The 18,567-nt window shown below is 43.9% G+C and overlaps 1 protein-coding gene across 2 annotated transcripts in view; it reads left to right on the top strand.

Annotated features, from left to right (window-relative positions):
• The first annotated feature begins 1 nt into the window (after position 1).
• The window catches only part of RBM20 (RNA binding motif protein 20), a 211,430-nt gene continuing 192,864 nt past the window's right edge, over positions 2–18,567 (top strand). For both annotated transcript variants that reach the window (XM_055119630.1, XM_004611972.2), the window contains exon 1: positions 2–306. In XM_055119630.1, the coding sequence (XP_054975605.1) occupies positions 140–306 (167 nt within the window). In that variant the 5' untranslated portion in view covers positions 2–139. The remainder of the gene's footprint in view (positions 307–18,567) is intronic.

The raw sequence follows: 18,567 nt of genomic DNA, 5'->3' as shown, positions 1-18,567 counted from the left end.
GAGGAGGAGGCGGCGCCGCCCGGACTGTCTCCTCCCCGCCCCTCGCGTCTCCTCCCTGCGCCACCGGGAAGGACAAGGGGACCCGGCGCGGGGACCCCGGGCAGTGAGCGCCCGCGTCCCGGGGCCGTTCTCGCCGCACATGGTGCTGGCCGCAGCCATGAGCCAGGACGCCGAGCCCAGCGGCCCGGAGCAGGCGGACCGAGATGCCCGCAGCGTGCCCGGTGCCCCCGCGCCCCCGGCGCCCCCGGGCCAACGAGGGATGCAGCCGCAGCCGCCCGCAGCCGGCCTGCCCCAGATCATCCAAAAGTAAGCGGGGGAAGGGGAGCGGGGGCGGAGGCGGGCGGGGGCGCGCGGGGGGTCGCAGGGGGTCGCGCCCCGGGCGCCCCACTCCGGGGCTCCATCTCTCCCCGCCCCTGCTCAACCTCTCCCCGGCCGCGCGGCGCCGAAAGTTTCCTACTCGGTGTCTTTCTGATGGCTCGGGGGCAAATGGTGATCGTGGATCAATGAACATTTTTCCCTGGGGTCGGGGGCGCTCAGCTCCTGGGCTGGGGGGAGAATCACTTTGTGGTTCCATCTCCCCTCGGTGGACTCAGGAACCGTTTTTGAACGAAAATAGCTCACTTTGTGGGGAAGGGGGTTGGGGAAACCGCCCGGGGAGTCGAGTTCATCTTCGTCGTCCCACGGGGCGCTTGGAATGTTTGGGGAGGCGCGCGTGGGGGGTGTGTGTGTAAGGGCAATGCCGCCGCGGAGAAGCCACCTTTGCTGGTGCCCTGATCGTGGTGACATTGGGTGACGACGAGGCCGGGGAGGGTTGATAAACAGCACGTTTTGCTTCGCCCTGAACGAGGTGTTTACACTTTTCACCAAGGCCCTTCCTTGCGCAGAGTTGTCAGCCGCGCGCCCCTTGCCTCTAGACTTCCCGGCTGGCGAGCCCTGCCCGCGCCCAGTGTGGGGGTCGTGACTGTTCCGAGACGCCTGCCTAGCGCGTGAGTAGGTGGCGGAGGGTCCGCAGGCCCCAGACCCGCGCGGCCCCCTGCGGGAAACGACCCCGCAGCAAAAAAGAAAAAAAAAAAGCGGGGCCGTTTCCTTGGCCTTCTGGGCGGGTTTATTGGACCCTCCGAGGCCTAGGAGGTTGGTTGCTCACGAGTCCCGTTATTCTAAGGGTTGTCCAGGGCCAGTGGTGAAATCCTCGAAATCTCCTTGAAAAGTGGGAATGACAGGACTTGGGCCAAACTGACCAGACGGAGAAATAGAGCTGCAGTCGGTCGTTGGGAGCGGAGCACACGCATTTTTATGGCGTGCTGCTGTGCTTTACGTAAACTCACCAAAATGCGGCGAGAAATAACCTGTGATGGGGTGGAAGTGGAAATAATTGATACTTAAATATTGTTCCGTAAGACGGACACATAAGAGAGTAGTAAAAAATTCAAGGTTTGATATCAAGGAATGTCGTATCATATTTCAGAACAAAATGGTTCCCCCACTTTTTTTTTTAAAAAAAAAGTTTGGCTGGTAGAATATTGAAACGCCATGTATGACTTTTGACCTTATTTTGTAGCTTCCAACTACTAGCAAATTCCCAACTGCTTGAAAATGAAAATATTTTTGTTGTGCTGTTCCTATTATTTCGGCTAAAATTTACTAATGGGATTGACAGTTTAAGTACATCATTGCCAAAATTTAATTTTACTTTCTGAATATAAATCAAGAGAAAAATATATCTAAAACCTAAACTTTATTTACTTAAACAATTAAAAGCCCGCTGCCTGGGAACCATTTAATGTGCTTCTTATCAGAGCAGTGTCTTGTGGGTTGAGATTAGACTGTCACTTAAGTGTACCGAATTTAGTACAGAAATCAGCCTGTATGTTCCTATCGTCGACCTCTACTTAGGAAAATAATTAGGAATTTTATGTTCACAGGGCAAAAAAAGATTGTAGATAGGTTTCGATTATAAGATGTTGGCGTTTGAAAAAAAATGTGATTTTGTAGAGACGTGCTCATTTCAAGTGTATTTCAGTTATCTCATGCAATAAATAATTTACCTGATGGAGTCACCCGCATTTTGAACATCCCAGCTCAGAATACTGATTTTAAGAGATACAGACGGGACGTTTCAAAGATGGCCCCTTCTGCTGGCGCGGTCCAGGATGGAGACCTTGAGCAGGCTGATGGCTCTGCTGTGCTTTGCATTGGTGACAGATTGGTGTGCAGAGGCCTGGTCCAAGCACCATGAATGTACCCATGGGATCTGATGTTTGTGCGCTTCAATTTCAAAGTCTTTCTTTATAAGGATGGTTCAGAGTGTATGCCCCCCTCTCTATTCACTGAAATTCCGCTGGAACCAGGCGTAGCAGGGCAAATGCTTTCCAGGTCCATCATTAATACGCTGAAACTTGAGCAGGTTATTTTGAAACTACGTTTGCATAATTTAATCTGAGCAACCATTTTTTGCGTAGTTATGAGGTGCTGTTTGCACCAGCCATCTTTGAGAAAATGTAGCGGGGAGATTGTCCACAGTGCAGAATGAGTTGTCCGCTTCGCCGCCTGGAAATTTTGTGAGCTTAGAGCTTTGGATGAACTTCTCCTTGAAGGGAACACATATTAAATAAATTTGGGGGAGGAACCTGTGCTTTCTTGTCATTTTGGTGAGGCTTTGTTTTTGAAACTCCTAGGAGATATTTTGATCTCGTTCACATAAAGATTTTTCTTCATGTTGCAGTGTTTAAGGATAACAAGAATTTTTTACTTCTTAGCATCTGTCTTTATTGATTTTTACTAAAAAATGACTTTCATATGGGGTAAAGTGGACGACTCTGTTAACACTAATAATGATTATAATAAATAACAATTTCTATCCATGCATGTTATATTCAATCTTTAGAGATTGGTGCTATTTTACATTGTAGGATTGTTAAGACATAAGGTATGATAAGAAATAATGAGATTGAGTTTGTTTTACAGAAATCTTTGAATATGGGAAGAGCGCGTTGAAACTTAATTTCTGTGGAGGGCTTTCTTTCCATTCGGGTGTATATAGTATTATTATTGCACTCTTAAGTGGCAGTGAAGATTGTCGAAGATTTCTGTACTATTGTTAACACCTGACTTCTGATGTAAAATCTTTACTTGTAAAGATTCTCAGTCATATTTAGACACATATAACTAATATTTTGTAAGATTATTGTATTAAATATTCATTTTTTTAGTTGACCAACATTAAGATAGTATCGGATAAAATGTAAAATATTATAGAAGCCATCCGGACAACAGAATTTTCCATACCACCTCGAGATAGTTTTGGAAGTCAGAATAATATGAGGACTTAAAATCTCTATCTTCTCCTTAGCAGCAGATAGTAGACAACATTGATTGGTGTGTCTGGGTGAACGTTTTGTAAAACCTTTTATCCTCAAGCATAATATTTTATTTCTAAGTCTTCAAAATAAAGTTTACTAATCATAATAAACATAAGAAATATTTCATATCTTAATGCTGTGTTTTAAAACAAATCCTAATTCTTGATTTTTTAAAAGTTACCAGGATTCACAAATATTAGAACTTTAGGGCATTTTTTAAAACTCCAGGGCAGCATATGACCTCCAGTTGCATATTTAATCTGGGTACAGATGACTTATATTATTTTTTCTCCATTTCCAAATCATTTTGATAATCAATGAATAAAGATCAGATATAGAATTAGAACTTCGATGTAGCTAGTGTTGCTTTTGTTTGTGGCTTCTGACACTATAAATCCATCTTTGGTTTCTAAAGTTTATAGTCTTCTACGTGGCATTAGGACACGGTCAGCCTGTGTTTTCGAAGCAAAGTGCTCCCCTGATTTAGCACAGAGAGTGTCGCAAGTGATGGCTCTGGTTGCAGATAATTTCCCAGACACCCCGTGTGGGAAGGGAGTCCATTTATCTTCAGGGAGCACAAGCTGGGTGTATGTGATGCCCACCTACGTCGAAGGAGTTGCTGACAATTACATCCAGAATCTGGGAAGGAAATAACAATTGGCCCAAAAGGAATGTCACCTTACACTCCGACTTGGCCCTTTTCTGGAAAAGGGATAGAATGTCTAACATATGTGCCAGTTTCTAACATCAGTTTTGAATCCATTCTTAGGAGAAACAGGGATACACTTGTAGAAGGAATTTTGAAAATTTTAAACACCATCTTATACTGCTTGTACAACATTCGGCAGGAGAAAACATCTGAGAGGATTAAGCGCTTACCCAATACAGGGATAAAGAGGCCGTGAGTTCTTTCCTTAACATTCTGCAAGTTTCGTTGCTTTTCTAGAAAGGCTGTCTAGGATATATTTGAAACATTTAAATATTTTTTAATTTGCCCCAGGGTTTGTTGCGATACGTATTTTAACAGTGCAAGCGTAGCCATCTCATTATAAGTTTTTCTCAAATTGCCAAAGAGATCATGAAATGTAGGACATTATTCCCATTAGTTATGGTAAATGAGTATACATATGGTGTACAGAGCTGCTCTAATGCCACTGCTGTAGAGGATAAGAAATAAAGTAGAAAAATCTTACCATTTGTTTTTATTCTTCTACCCAATTATTCTATTGCTACCTTCTTAGCAATATATCCAATTAATACTTTAGAAAGCTTAATCTGTCAAATGACATGTGTACTCTGGGAAGAGCACTTTGCTGATTTATGTAGCCATGGAGGGGGTGGGGAGCAGAGGGTAACCTCCAGGACTAACTCAGTGAAATGATCCCACATCATCCAGTTTCTCTCTCTCTGATTTGTTTTTCTTGTGGCTGTGGGTTCTCTACTCAGTTAAACTAATAGTTCTTCTCTGCCCACAGCTGTTAATCCTCAAGTAAACCAATCAGTACATGCTCAGTTCACAGCTTTCTCACAAGAATCTACAAAATATTGGAACTGGGGTCTCATCAGGGACCAGAAATGAAAGTGAACTGAACTGGATAGTAAGAAAAGAAAAGGGCCGGAGCTTAATCTCCAAAGAACAATTCAGAAGTAGGGTGCTTCTCTTCCTTCAGCCAGACAGAATCTTGAAGGGGTCTCTTAGGCCACTAAATCCCACTTAATCTGGGTTGTGTTTTCTGCTACAGAAATGTTCTCGCTTGGGATGGTCTCACTGATGATTGTGTATATTCAATCAGGGCGAATTGCGCGGCTCCACAGCTGATGTGAATAGCTAGTCAGCGTGTTTAACTTAGAGTCTTGCAATTTTGCAGAAAGTAAAGTGATCCCTATTCCAGAGTTAGGGTAATTTAGATTTGTAGGAGGAAGTGTGTGGCCTTTCTCTTTCTGATTAATGAAACTTGCTGGATCTCGGTGATACGTACGGTATACTGGAAGTTTAATATTACTCGTTCCCACCATTGGGAAGACTGGGAAATCCTGACTCTAATTAAGAAGGCACAGTTTTGAATCAGGAATGTAAATTTGGTTTTTAATACCACCAGGGGGGTGTTGGTGGTGGGCTGGTGTTTCGCCTTGCTCAATGGGTGGTCACTTGAATTTCCTTCCAACTTAGGTTTCAGTCTTAGACACCTACCAACAGCAAGTTAGGGGACAAGTTGTTACTGCCAGCTGTTTGAGAGGGAGAGGAAGAAAGGACCTGCCAATATTTTATCTTGGTTTTTGGAACATACCTGACTGTGCTCGAGTGTGGGCTGGCTTTGTGCACAGGAATCCTGCTGCTGGGACTCAGGAGACCATATGAGATACCAGGAATTGAACTTGGATCAGCTGCACGTAAAGCAAGTGCCCTATCTGCAGTACTAGCTCTTCATTCCCTTAATTAATTCATTAATTTTTTTTTTGTCTTGTGCTTTGGGACACATTGGGCTATGCTCAGGGATCACTTCTGGCGGGGCTGAGAGGACTATATGGGGTGCCTGAAATTGAACCCAGGTTTGAAGCAAGCAAAGCAATTGCCCTAGTCACTGTACTGTATCTCTGCCCCTGTATATTATTTTTAATTAAAACTTTGCTTACTACTGGTTTATAATGTACATCAATTCTAGGAGTACAGACTCATACTTCTCTGTATGAGTAAGCTTCACCAATCCCATGACCAAATTTCTAGTGCCATTTCCATGATAAGATTCATCTCCACTATTTTGGATGTGATGCCGCTATCATTTAATTCTGACAGTGTCTTGACAACAGCAGAAGTGACACAGCCACGTTGATATTCCAGTTTCTTTTAGCTCCTGCTGGATTTTATAAGATAAGTAAGTCTCCTGATGGTTGATAAGGCAAGTTTCCCAACTTGCTGACAGCAGGCTGGTGGCAGAGGTGGTCCATGCTGATATGAATGTAGTTTATGAGCAAAAAGGGAGCAATCAAGCAGCACGCATAAGCATGTGTTCATAAATTGTAGCTCAGTTGGCCCAAATAAATCTTTCCATGTGTTGAGCAGTGAAAGGGGCCATGCTTGTGTCCACGGCGGGTGGTGGTGGTTACACTCTGATGATAGTTTTCACGCTGCTTTTCTCTCCTTTCATGTGAGTATTTGCTTTAAGGATGCACCAGAACTGTTTGCTCCTGCCCCTTCTTTGCACCTGCCTCCTCTCCGTCACAGCATAAGGCCCTGGGTTCTCTGTTGCTACTTCTGACTCAGGCTCAAACCTGGAAACCTCCATGCACACATTGTCTGGACATCACATGTTCTTAGCATGTTTACTGCTTAGCTACAGACCCGCTCCCAAATGGATTTTTGACCTTTAATTGACTTACTCTTAAACCTGAGTCATAATGTTGAGGGAGTAGACAACATCCTCCAAATTTTAAGTATATGTTTATTTCACTAAGTTTCTTCTTTCCACTGATTTTGAATTCACTACTGAAAAGAATGCGTTTAGGCTCTAACTGGCACTGCCAAGTGAAAAATGAGCATCTTTGTTCTAAATGAATTACTGGGTTTCTGACAAAAAGGATCAGAGAGAGAAAAACCCCTGGGATTGGGAGTGGGTGACCTGGACAAGCCAATTAACCTTGCTAATCCAGCCTCTCCAGGGATTGGAAGTGATCGATGGTAGCTCCTTCCAAGAATAACGGTATGTGGCGCTCGAAACCAACTGCTGTGCGATCATCAAAGTGGAGATTCCCACGCCTCCTGTGCGTCTCACAGAGATGATGTACACCTGTGAGCCACAGGCACCTGCACATATTTGTAATTGTCCTCTCTTGAAAGTGACAGTGACCGCAAGGAGAGAATCCAGTGCTTCCTTCATTATTAGCAAATAATGCCTGGCTCAGTTAGTGACACACTTTTTCTTTTTTTTCCAGTAAAGTAAATAATGCTGTTAGCGAAAAAGAGAATGTTCAACACCATTTTCTAATCATTCACTGTATCACTGTCATCCCGTTGTTCATCGAGTTGCTCGAGCGGACACCAGTAACATCTCCATTGTGAGACTTGTCGTTACTGTTTTTGGCATATCGAATATGGCACAGGTAGCTTGCCAGGCTCTGCCATGTGGGCGGGATACTCTCGGTAGCTTGCTGGGCTCTCCGAGAGGGACAGAGGAATCAAACCCGGGTCGGCCACATGCAAGGCAAATGCCCTACCCACTGTGCTATCACTCCAGCCCTTCTAATCATTAGAATTTTTTAAAAAAAGAACTGTTCTGGAATGTTAAAAGGAATCCTTGAGTTTGCCCGAAGAGTTCAGCTTTCAGTCCAGGAGCCTAATCTAATCCTGGGTCTCAGTTGGAAGGACTGAGCAGGGCAGGAGGGACTGTGTTCAGTGGCCCTGTTTGTATAACGATGCTGTTATGTTTATTAATGTAGGACATAAACCACATATTATCAACTCTAAAACATCATGGAAACCTATGCTTTCTTTTTAATTTTAACTTCTTAAAATGTAGGCACCAGGGGCTGAAGCGATAGCACAGCGGGTAGGGTGTTTGCCTTGCACGAGGCCGACCCGGGTTCGATTCCCAGCATCCCATATGGTCCCATGAGCACCTCCAGGAGTAATTCCTGAGTGCAAAGCCAGCAGTAACCCTGTGCATCACTAGGTGTGACCCAAAAAGCAAAAAACAAAAATGTAGGCACCAGAAAAGTGCCTGTCATAGAGGCAGGCTTGTGGGGTTGGGGGCGGTGTTGGGGGTGGCAGGAGGAATACGGGGGATGTTGGTGGTGGGGAAAGTACACTGGTGGAGGGATGGGTATTGGAACATTGTATGATTGAAACTCAATCATGAAAACTTTGTAAGTATCTCACGGTGACACGGTGATTTAATAAAAAAAATAATAAAAATGTTGGCACCATGATAATGTTTATAATAATTTGCAGCCACAAAAATTTCTCATACTTTAAAAAAATCGTATATGCGTGTGTATGCATTTTTTTGTTTTGTTTTGTTTTTTTTGCTTTTTCGGTCACACCTGGCAATGCACAGGGTTACTCCTGGCTCTGCACTCAGGAATTTATTTTTTACTCCTGGTGGTGCTCAGGGGACCATATGGGACACTGGGCTTCAAACCTGGGTTGGCCGTGTGCAAGGCAGATGCCCTACCCGCTGTGCTGTCGCTCCAGCCCCATGTGTAGGCAGGTTTTAACAACCTGAAAAAACATCTAAAATTAAAAACAACAACAACAACAAAAAACATCTAAAATACAATTACAAAGATGTTGATAGTTATTGTAACTCCAGGTGATACAATTATAGTGATTGTACTTTTTCTTTTTAACTCTTCCTTGTTTTTACTGAGAAGGTATTGATTTTATGAGAGATAAAAATATTTCTGTTTTTCAGATAAACAGGAATGGGCATTCCACATTGGCATAGCCCAGTTATTTATATATTTGTTTGTTTGGGGTCCACTCTCAGCGGTGCTTAGGGCTTACTCCTGCCTCTGTGCTCAGGTCACTCCAGGCGATGCTCAGGGTCATTCCTGGCAATGCTCGGGGGCCCATATGTGGTGCCAACTTGAACTGCTGCTTGCAAGGCCAATGCGTTACTCTTGTACAGTCTCTTCAGCCCAGTAGCACGTTCTTTAAGGCGAACTGCCAATTTGTGTCTTTGATTTTAGACCTGGAGGCATCTGAGAGAACTTTGGCTCAACCCTCCTTTTAAAGTCAAGGAACTCAAGCATTCGAGTATTCCTGGATGTGGCATCTCTACCCTGCAACCCCGTCCCATGTGTTTGTCCCATGTGGCTGCAGCTTGATTCTTTCTGAACTTTCTCAGGTTCTGGTCCCTCAGGTCGAACAGAAACCAACCATCATGTTTTCTCCTCGGCCCATTTGGTTCAAGGTTACACTTTTGTTTGTTTGGGGGCCACACCTGACTGTGCTCAGGGCTTACTCCTGGCTCTTCACTTACAGATCACTCCTGGCAGACTCTGGGGACCATATGGGATGCCAGGGATTGAGTCTGGGTCCACTGTGTGCAAGGCAGGCACCTCACCTGCTGTACTATTGCTTTGACTCCTGTTATTATTTATTTATTTATTTTTAAAGGAAAATCCCAATTCTCACTTTTCTTTCCAAGTATCCTCTTGCCACCTTTCAAACTCTAATATAAAGATGAACCTTTTCAGGTCAAAGACCAGCTAACATTTTCATTGGAAGGAAACAAAACACCTATCTCATTCTCAAGCAAAGAATCGAAATGCCTGTTAGTATTTCTGTAGCCCCATCCCTCACTCATTCTGCTTCAAATTTATTCCACCTAAGGATATAATTTTCACTGTATTAAAAAAGTTACCTTTGCTTTTGTGGGGTTATACGTTATTATTTGCATTTTCACATTCTCTCTGTAACATGTAACATATGGAAATGTACTTACAATATGATATATATTGTATGTATACACACATCTATATGTGTAAGTACTTAAGTACTATGTAAGTACATAGCAAGTACGAAATCCCTTCCCCGAATACTTGAAAGCGTGTTGCATAACTTAAAATCATACTTAAGGTATGTCCTACTTGAGTAATTTTTTCTAGGAAACAGTCAACTCTTAGCTTGTTGGAGACTGCAGGCCAGCTGCCGGGGAACCTTGTAGAAGAACCATGATCTGCTCGTGTCTCTTTCCCAGGTCCATATTCAGGTGAAGCATCTTGCAGGGGTGTGAAATGGGCGGTGTTCACTCCCCAGAGCTTGATGCCTCAGCTAGCGTCATCAGTGCCGATTTTCTCCATTAAAATAAACACATTTCTCTCTCTGATCAGTTCATTGACTGTGAAGGGAAATTCCAGGAGACCTTCTAATTATCCGTTTCCCCAAACGTTTATCTAGTGAATTTTTCTTTTTTTTTTTTTGTTTTAATCTTTTCTGCAGTGCTGGGGATTGTAGTCAGGTCCCATGCAGACACTTGACCACTGAGTCACACCCCCAACTGTCTAGTGGTTTTGTCTTTTAGCTTGATGGTGTTTTAAAAGGTCCCTTTGAAGAAATATGTAGAACTGGAATGAGTACGCAGAGCACGTTCGTCGGATTTGGCTGTGTAGTTTAAAGCAGATGTTATGTTGTATTGTACGTTCTCCCACCCACCCTGCCCAAGATACTGTCTGGAGCCTCTGAAAATTTCTAACCCTCATTTAGGAATTGAACTGATGGACTCACTGTTTCCTGCTTAAGTCTCCCAGCAAGCATTCTGGCACGGACCACTGTCTGTTTTAACGTCAATACAAGGGGAATCTAAATCCCCTTTAATGCTAACAGTGCTACGTGGCTGCTACTGTAATTTTTCCTAGCTCACACTTTTTTAGGTGTCCTCTAAACTTGCCTGTACTTTTTGCAACAACCTTTTAGTCTTCCTTTCCAAAATCGCTATATGAAACTGATTTTAAAAATGACCGATGACTTGTCCTGGAGTTGAAATGGAGTGAGTCCTGGGGCTGATCTCTGACTACCAGCTTGTTCATGCTTTTTAGATTTAAGTTACATAGTTATTTTTGCCTCTTCCAGATTGGTGTTCTTAATTTCATGCAAAAAATATGTATGGGTGGGGAAAGGGGAGTGGCGAAAATAATCAGGAGCAAGTAGGCTCTGGGTTCTAGATTTAGCTTCACCACCATAAACCCCAAACCTCAGTGTTTTCATCTGAAAAAGGCAATATCTGTAAAGCAGATAATATTTATCAGGCACTTCCCATGTGCCAATTATTACTCTAAGCACCTCATGTATTTGCATTTAACAATAATCCTGTGAGCTAAGGCCAAAAGCTATTATCTTCCCACTTTATAGAAAAGGAAACCAAGTCACAAAGGATAAGGAAATGGTGAAACTAAGAAAAACATATTTATGAACAGACCGAGAGTTTCTGCCTGCATGGGAGAGCCTGGCAAGCTCACCATGGTGTATTCATATGCCAAAACCAGTAAAAATGATGGATCTCATTCCCCTGACCCTGAAAGAGCCTCCAATGCGGCACTGTTGGGAAGGACGGGTAAAGAGAGGCTTCTAAAATCTCAGGGCTAGGACGAATGAAGACGTTACTGAGACCACTCGAGAAAATCGATGATCAACGGGATGATGATGATGATGATGATGATGATGATGATGAACAAACCACTGGGTGGGGCTGGATAGGAGAAGGCTGTATAAGTCGAGGGGAATTATATCATCTCTATATTTATTTCTGTGTCTTCAAAATAATATATAGGAAACACATCATTTATAAAGAAAATATTGTGCTATAACTTGAAATAAATCAGAAAGTATTAAATGTAATTTGAGACACTATAAGCAGTCTTAATTAAAAACTCTTTTTTGGTTTCATTTTTCCTTTCTTTTTCATTGTAGCATTAAGTATGTCTTGTGGCTTAAAGTGAAATCCATACCCAATATAAATTCCATGAGCAAATCTGACTCTGGCATTTAATTCACTGTCTTATTCTGCTTGTTATGCATGTTAGGCAAGACCTGAATTTGATGCTCACAGAGAGTATATAAACACTTATAATCCTCTCAGCATGTGCTAAAATAATAACAGATATGATAGTTTGATTTGAAAAGTGGGTGTTTGCCAAGTCCTACCAGACCATTTTGAACCAATTCAAAAACCAGGATTCAGCAATGATTAAAGCGTCCGAGGTTCCTATTAATAGCAAGAAGAATTTCTAACTTGAAACAGGGCCACATCAGGCTCACTTGGGCCCTGGGCCTTGCCAGACAGACTTCTTGAACAGTCTTAGCAGACATTGTTACTGCTGTTCTTTTGCTTTAAACAACTAGGGCAGATAAACATGACGCGTAATAGAGTCAGGAAACCAGGGTAAGATTGTTCTTGAGATGGGTATGTTTTTATTAAAAGTTTTATTTTATTATTAATTTTTTATTTATCTTTTACCTTCTTTGGAGAAAGTGGTTGTTTTTTGGGCCATACTCAGTGGAGCTCTGGGCTTACTCCTGGCTCTGTGCTCAAGCATCCCTTATGGTTTGTTCAGGGGAACTAAGAATTGCTGGGGATCAAACACAAGTCAGCTGCATGCAAATCAAGTGCCTTAAGCCTTATACTTTCGTTTCTGTCGCTAATTAATTATTTTGGGTTTTGAGCCACATCTGGCAGTACTCAGGGCTTACTCCTGACTCTGAGCTCAGGGTTCACTCCTGGTGGACTTGGGGGTCATATGGAGTGCTGGGGATGAAACCCAGGTCAGCCGTGTGCAATGCATTTGCCCTGCCCACTCTCTGCACCCCCCCACCCATTGCTCTTTTATATTTTCAAATCCTTTTACTCATCCCCCTTCCCTTCGGTGTTGTTGCAATGACTCAGGGGGCTGAGGGGGTTGCATACAAGCCTGGCGCCCCAACACTTGTCAGCTGTGCTGTCCACCAGGGGTCGCACACCAGGTTGTGGCGTTTGCACATTTGCCTGTGGGTGCACTCGGAGGTTTACGCCCCTTTTCAGTCGTGGTGCCTGCGCATACTCTCTGGCACCTGTGCCTTTCTTTGTGGCACAGAAGTTACGGTGGTGGTATCGTCAGGAGTCACTGCAATGCTCACCAGAGGGGGCGCTTCCTGGCCATGGGGGCTTGTGCATCTTTGTAGTTGTGGTGTTTGCCAGGGTGGTTCACCCTTCTCTTTGTGGTGTTTACACACACCTGGCTTCCATGTGGCCACAAAGTGGGGCTAGGGATGGCAGGCTGCAGAGCTGCCAGGTTCAAAATGCAGAGCGGCCAGGATCAGGGCACAGGTGAGGTGATCGGGATTCAAACTTGTGACCATATGCTTAAAGACATGTGGTCTAAGCCCTCTACTATTTCTCTTGAGTGCACTTCCAAGAGAAATTTAATTAGTTTAATAATTTAGAGGTAGCACTATAGCACTGTCATCCCATCATTCATCAATTTGCTCAAGTGGGCACCAGTAACATCTCCATTGTGAGACTTATTGTTACTGGTTTTGGCATATTGAATACACCACAGGTAGCTTGCCAGGCTCTGCCGTGTGGGCAAGATATGCTCAGTAGCTTGCTGGGCTCTCTGAGAGGGACGGAGGAATCGAACCCGGGTTGGCCGCATGTAAGGCAAATGCCCTACCCGCTATGCTATCATAATTAAAGTCTTGTTTTAAAATGTTTTCAGAGGCATAATTGAAGTCAACTAAGTTGCATCGTATTTAAAAAAATTCATCAATTAAGATGATAAAGATATTTTTGAAGCAATGTGGGTTTATAACATTGTGTTATAGCATTGTGTTCCATGTGGACAGACTTTTAAATCAGTCTTTATACACTACTATCTTATGTTTGCTACCAGAATTCTACTTTCTATTCATCACCTTATTATTTACCCAATTACCCCAGCCCTTTACCCCTTATGGAACCACTGTTTTGGCCTTATAGTTTAAAACTTTGTGATTTTTTTTTGCCACACCCAGCAGTGCTCTGAGATCATACAGGATACCAGGGATTGAACCCAGGTTGATCTTTGTGCAAGGCAAGAGCATTACCTCCTGTAGTGTCTTTCCAGTGCTGACAGTTTTTATTTTAGTTTGTTCATTTGTTTGTTTTCATGCCACATAGGAGTGAAATCACAGGGTATTTGTCTCTGGCATTGCACTTAGAATGCCTCTAGATCTAGATGCATTGCTGTGAATGGCAGGAGTCCATCTCTCTCTCTCTCTCTCTCTCTCTCAAATCAAACAACTGTTTCTTTGTACTTTTTTTCTCCAGTTTTTATATAGGCAGCAGGATTTATAATACTGTTGATAATAGAGTGTCGGGCATACAGTGTTCCAACAACATACCCACCATCCACCACTAGAGTGTCATTGCTCATCCATGCCTCAAGGTCCCCTGCCTACCCTCCGTGGCTGACTCAGCTCTGTAGGCCGACTGTAAGGGGTCTGTTGCTGAATTTTCTAGAATTTGTACAAATAGAATCATTGTTTTTGCTCCCCACTCCATCTCCACCCTGTTTATTTCACTCAGCATAATGAATTATTTTTTGGGGGGGGTGTGGATCACAGGTGGCGTTGCTCAGGGGTTAGTCTTGGCTCTGCACTCAGGAATCACTCCTGGCAGTGTTGGGTGACGTCATATGGGATGCCAGGGATCGAGCCTAGGTTGGTCCCATGCAAGGCAAATGCCTTACCCCGCTGTCCTATGGCTCTTGTCTCCAGTATAATGACTTTTTTTAAAAAAAGTTTTTTAAATTGTGTTAAAGTACACGTAGCATCACTTATTGTTGTGGCTTCTGTTTTGTTTTATTTCTGGACATTCCCCAGAAGTGCTCAGGACTTGTTTCTGGTTCAGTCCTCAGGGACCACCTCTGACAGTGCTTGGGGAATCATACGAGGTGCTGGGATCAAACCTGGTTAGGCCGTGTGCAAGGCAAGCACCTTTCCCACTGTATGATTGTTCCAGTTCCTGTGGTGACTTTTAATTTCTTTAATTAAAAACAATATTTTTTGGAGCCATACCCAGTGGTGCTCAGGGCTTACTCTTGGCTCTGCAGGTTTAGGGGACCACATGGGGTGCTGGAGATCAAACCCAGGTTGGGTTCAAATGCCCTACCCACTGTACTATCATTCGGGCCCCAATGCCGTGACTGTTACACAGTCACTAATACAGTGGTAGTAAATGTGCTAGTGGCTATATAACATTGTGTATGTTATATAGCCACTAGTACATTCGAATTGCACTGAAGGGGAGTCAGGTTCCCATTAATAATCATCCCACATTCCCCACCTCTACTCTCATATAACATTGGCTGGTTTGCACATTTCCTGTGAATGAAACCCCGTGCTGCATGAAATACGACTTTTGTGACTGACCGCTTTCACCTGTCATGTTTTCAAGGCTCATCCTTGATGTAGCCTGTATCTGTACTATATTCTTTTTGTTGCTGAATAATATTCCATTTTATGGATTCTCAACATTTTGACATTTGTTTTCAGTTCTTTGGGGGGATGCATATCTTGCAGTAGAATTGCTGGGTCATATGGTGGTTTTTTTTTTTAATTTATGGAAGAAACTACCATTTTTCCAAAGTGACTGTATCGTTTTACATTTCCTCCAGCAAAGAGTGAGGATTTCAATCTCTCCACAGCCTTGGCCACAGTAATTGTTTCTTTCTTTCTTTCTTTCTTTCTTTCTTTCTTTCTTTCTTTCTTTCTTTCTTTCTTTCTTTCTTTCTTTCTTTCTTTCTTTCTTTCTTTCTTTCTTTCTTTCTTTCTTTCTTTCTTTCTTTTAATGAAAAGTAAAGGCTGAAGGCCAGAGAGACAGCACCAGGCTTAAGGCTTGTACTTTGCAAGTCTGCCAACAACAGTTCAAATCCCAGGCACCAGAGTTTCCCCAGCACCAACAAGGGTAACTGCTGAGCACAGAGCCAGGAATAGGCCCTGAGTGCCACCATTTGTCTGAAAAACATGAAAATGATTAAGAAACATACGGCATCCTAATGGCATAAAGTGATACTTCGTTATGGTTTTTTACTTGTATCTCTCTCTCTTTCTCCCTCCCTCCCTCTCTCTCTTTCTCTCTCTGTGTCTCTCTTTCTCTCACTCACTCACTTGCTCTCTTTGGGCGAGGGACACCCAGCAGTACTCAGCACATACATTTAATCTGTGCTCAAGAATCTCTTATGGCAGGGATTGGAGGACTATGTAAGATGCTGGGGATTGGACCCAGGTCCGCCGCATGCAAGGCAAGTGCCCCACCCACTGTACTATGATATTGCTCTGGCTCCCAATTCGTATTTCTCTAATGATTAATAATATAATTATTTTTTCATGTTTTTGTTGGCTTTTTGTATGTTTTCTTTAGATAAGTGTCTAGTCAAGACCTTTATTTTTAGGTGTATCTTTTTTTGTTGTTGTTGTGAAGTTATGAGTTCTTTTTATTTATTTATTTTTATGAGTTCTTTTTAAATTCTGAATGTTGGACCCTTGTCAGATACATACATGATTTGCATAGACCTTCTGTGGAATTTCTTTGAACATAACTATTTTAAAGTCCCTCCAGTATTTTGAACTCATGAAGTTTGCTCCCTTTCATTGTTTTATTGTTGCTCCATTTCATTTTCTAGATATAGTGTTTATCCATTAGCATGTTGGTGGAAATTTAGATTGTTCCAGTTTTGGGCTATTATGGATGAAACTGGCCTGAACATTATTTAGCAAGTTTTTATGTGAATAAATCTCTTTATTTTCTTGGGTAAATATCTAGAGCAGTGATAATTTAACCTTTAAGGAGCAGAGATACTATACATAAGGATTTTTATCATTTTGGCCGGGTGAAAACATCTTCAACTTCATTACTATCTTGGAGCAGAACAAATGAATATGGCACTTAAAATACTTAAAACACATGATTTTGCATCTTTGCTTTCAGAATCTGTCTTGTTAGATTAGCTCTCTCTCTCTCTCTCTCTCTCTCTCTCTCTCTCTCTCGATGAGTTTTTCTTCAATTATCTTTCATTTGACAAATACCTATTGCCATGGAAGTTGGGTAGAGTGCCAAAGACCAACGCATTGCAGCAGAAATTTTAATTAAGAAATTAATGTAATTAAAATTTAATTATTAACTATTGATTAATTGATTTAATTAAATCTTCCAGCTGGAAGAGACCCTCAAGGTAGCTACTCCAGTTCTCTTGCAGGAAAGAAATCTGGATTTCTCCAAGGGCACTCAGCATTCCAGAAGAGAAGTGAGCAGGGAGAGGGCTGCGTGTCCGAGAGAGTCATTTTCAATCTAGTGACAAGGCAGCTACAGATGGGGCAGCGCGGGGACGCAGTCACCAGCCTCTCACGTTCTGCAGGATTCACAGGGCGCTTTTCTCCCTCCTCATTATCCCCTTTAATCCTCCAACAACCCTGTGAAGTAGGTAGGGATTAAGTGGTTCAGGGTCACCTAGCCAGTGATTGGCAAGTCCAGGCTCAGTGCCAGCCCTTCTGACCCACTCCAACTGGTCCCATCTCCTTCCTTTCTTTGGAACCTCTCTCTCCCCCTTTGCAAGCCCGTTGCGTCTGCGGGAGCTCTGGCCTCGCAGCCTCTCCGCCCCCCTGCAGCGGGGCCCACCTCAGATCTCTCTTCTCCAACCGCACAGCCCTTACCTGGCCATCTGCTCCCTCCAAGCTAGCTCCTCATCGCCTGCGCATTGGGATCCCGCCATGTGGACGCCACCCTCAGGCAGCCTCCACCTGGCTGTCCAGCTTTTCACCTCTTTGCCGACACCACCTCCTTCTCCTCTGGAACATCCCTTCTCTTTTCTGTGGATTCTGCTCCCCGGCCTGCTTCCGCGGTGATTTCCTGGACTCCCCACACAGGAAGCGGAATTGGTACCTGTTTCCTGTAATGCCCCTGGACACTACTGTGGTGCTTATTTCCCCTCACCCCCATCACTGCCTCTCCTTCGCCCCCCATTTTCTTTTTTGGGTCACACCGGTGATGCACAGGGATTACTCCTGGCTCATATACTCAGGATTTCTTCCTGGCAGTGCTCAGGGGACCATATGGGGTGCTGGGAATCAAACCCGGGTTGGCCACATACAAGGCAAACTCCCTACCCACTGTGCTATTGCCCCAGCTCCTCACCGCCCATATTCTCGGGTTGGTAAACCCCACAGGGTTCTTGCAGGGGACTGGTGAGGGTCATGAAAGTGTCCTCAGCATCTGGCAGGTCCCTGGCATAGTTGGTTGGCTAGATGAGAGGTGAGTGACCTCATTGCACCCTCACTTTGGATCTGACTTGTGAGAACCACCGATCCCGAATAACTGCAGGGGTGAGGATGGACGAGAGGCCACAGCTGGGTTTTCCAGGTTGGGTTTAATCTGGGCCGCGTGTCTGAAAGAACTTGAGAGACCCGGGCGTCTTTGTGTTTGGAGAAGTGAGGGTGGGTGGCCGCAGGGTGGGGGCGCAGACTCAGGAAGAGGCACCCCAACTCTGCTCTGGGCTCCGCCTTGTCGCCACTGTGTGAGCAGAGGTCAGGCTTTTGCCTCTCAGCCCCAAGTGGGGGAGGGAGGAGAGTGTGTGGCTTCTTTGGGCGTTTGCTGGGAACACAGCAGATGACCCGGGTCCCAGAGTGGCAGGAATAAAGGGCTGGACTCCGGGTGTGAGGCAGGAAACCCGACTTCTCTGCTGAGTGTCTCCAGCAGGG

The sequence above is a fragment of the Sorex araneus genome, chromosome 11, assembly GCF_027595985.1.
Source record: "Sorex araneus isolate mSorAra2 chromosome 11, mSorAra2.pri, whole genome shotgun sequence".
Taxonomy (NCBI): Eukaryota; Metazoa; Chordata; class Mammalia; order Eulipotyphla; family Soricidae; genus Sorex; species Sorex araneus.
This window is presented reverse-complemented; position numbering and strand designations above follow the sequence as displayed.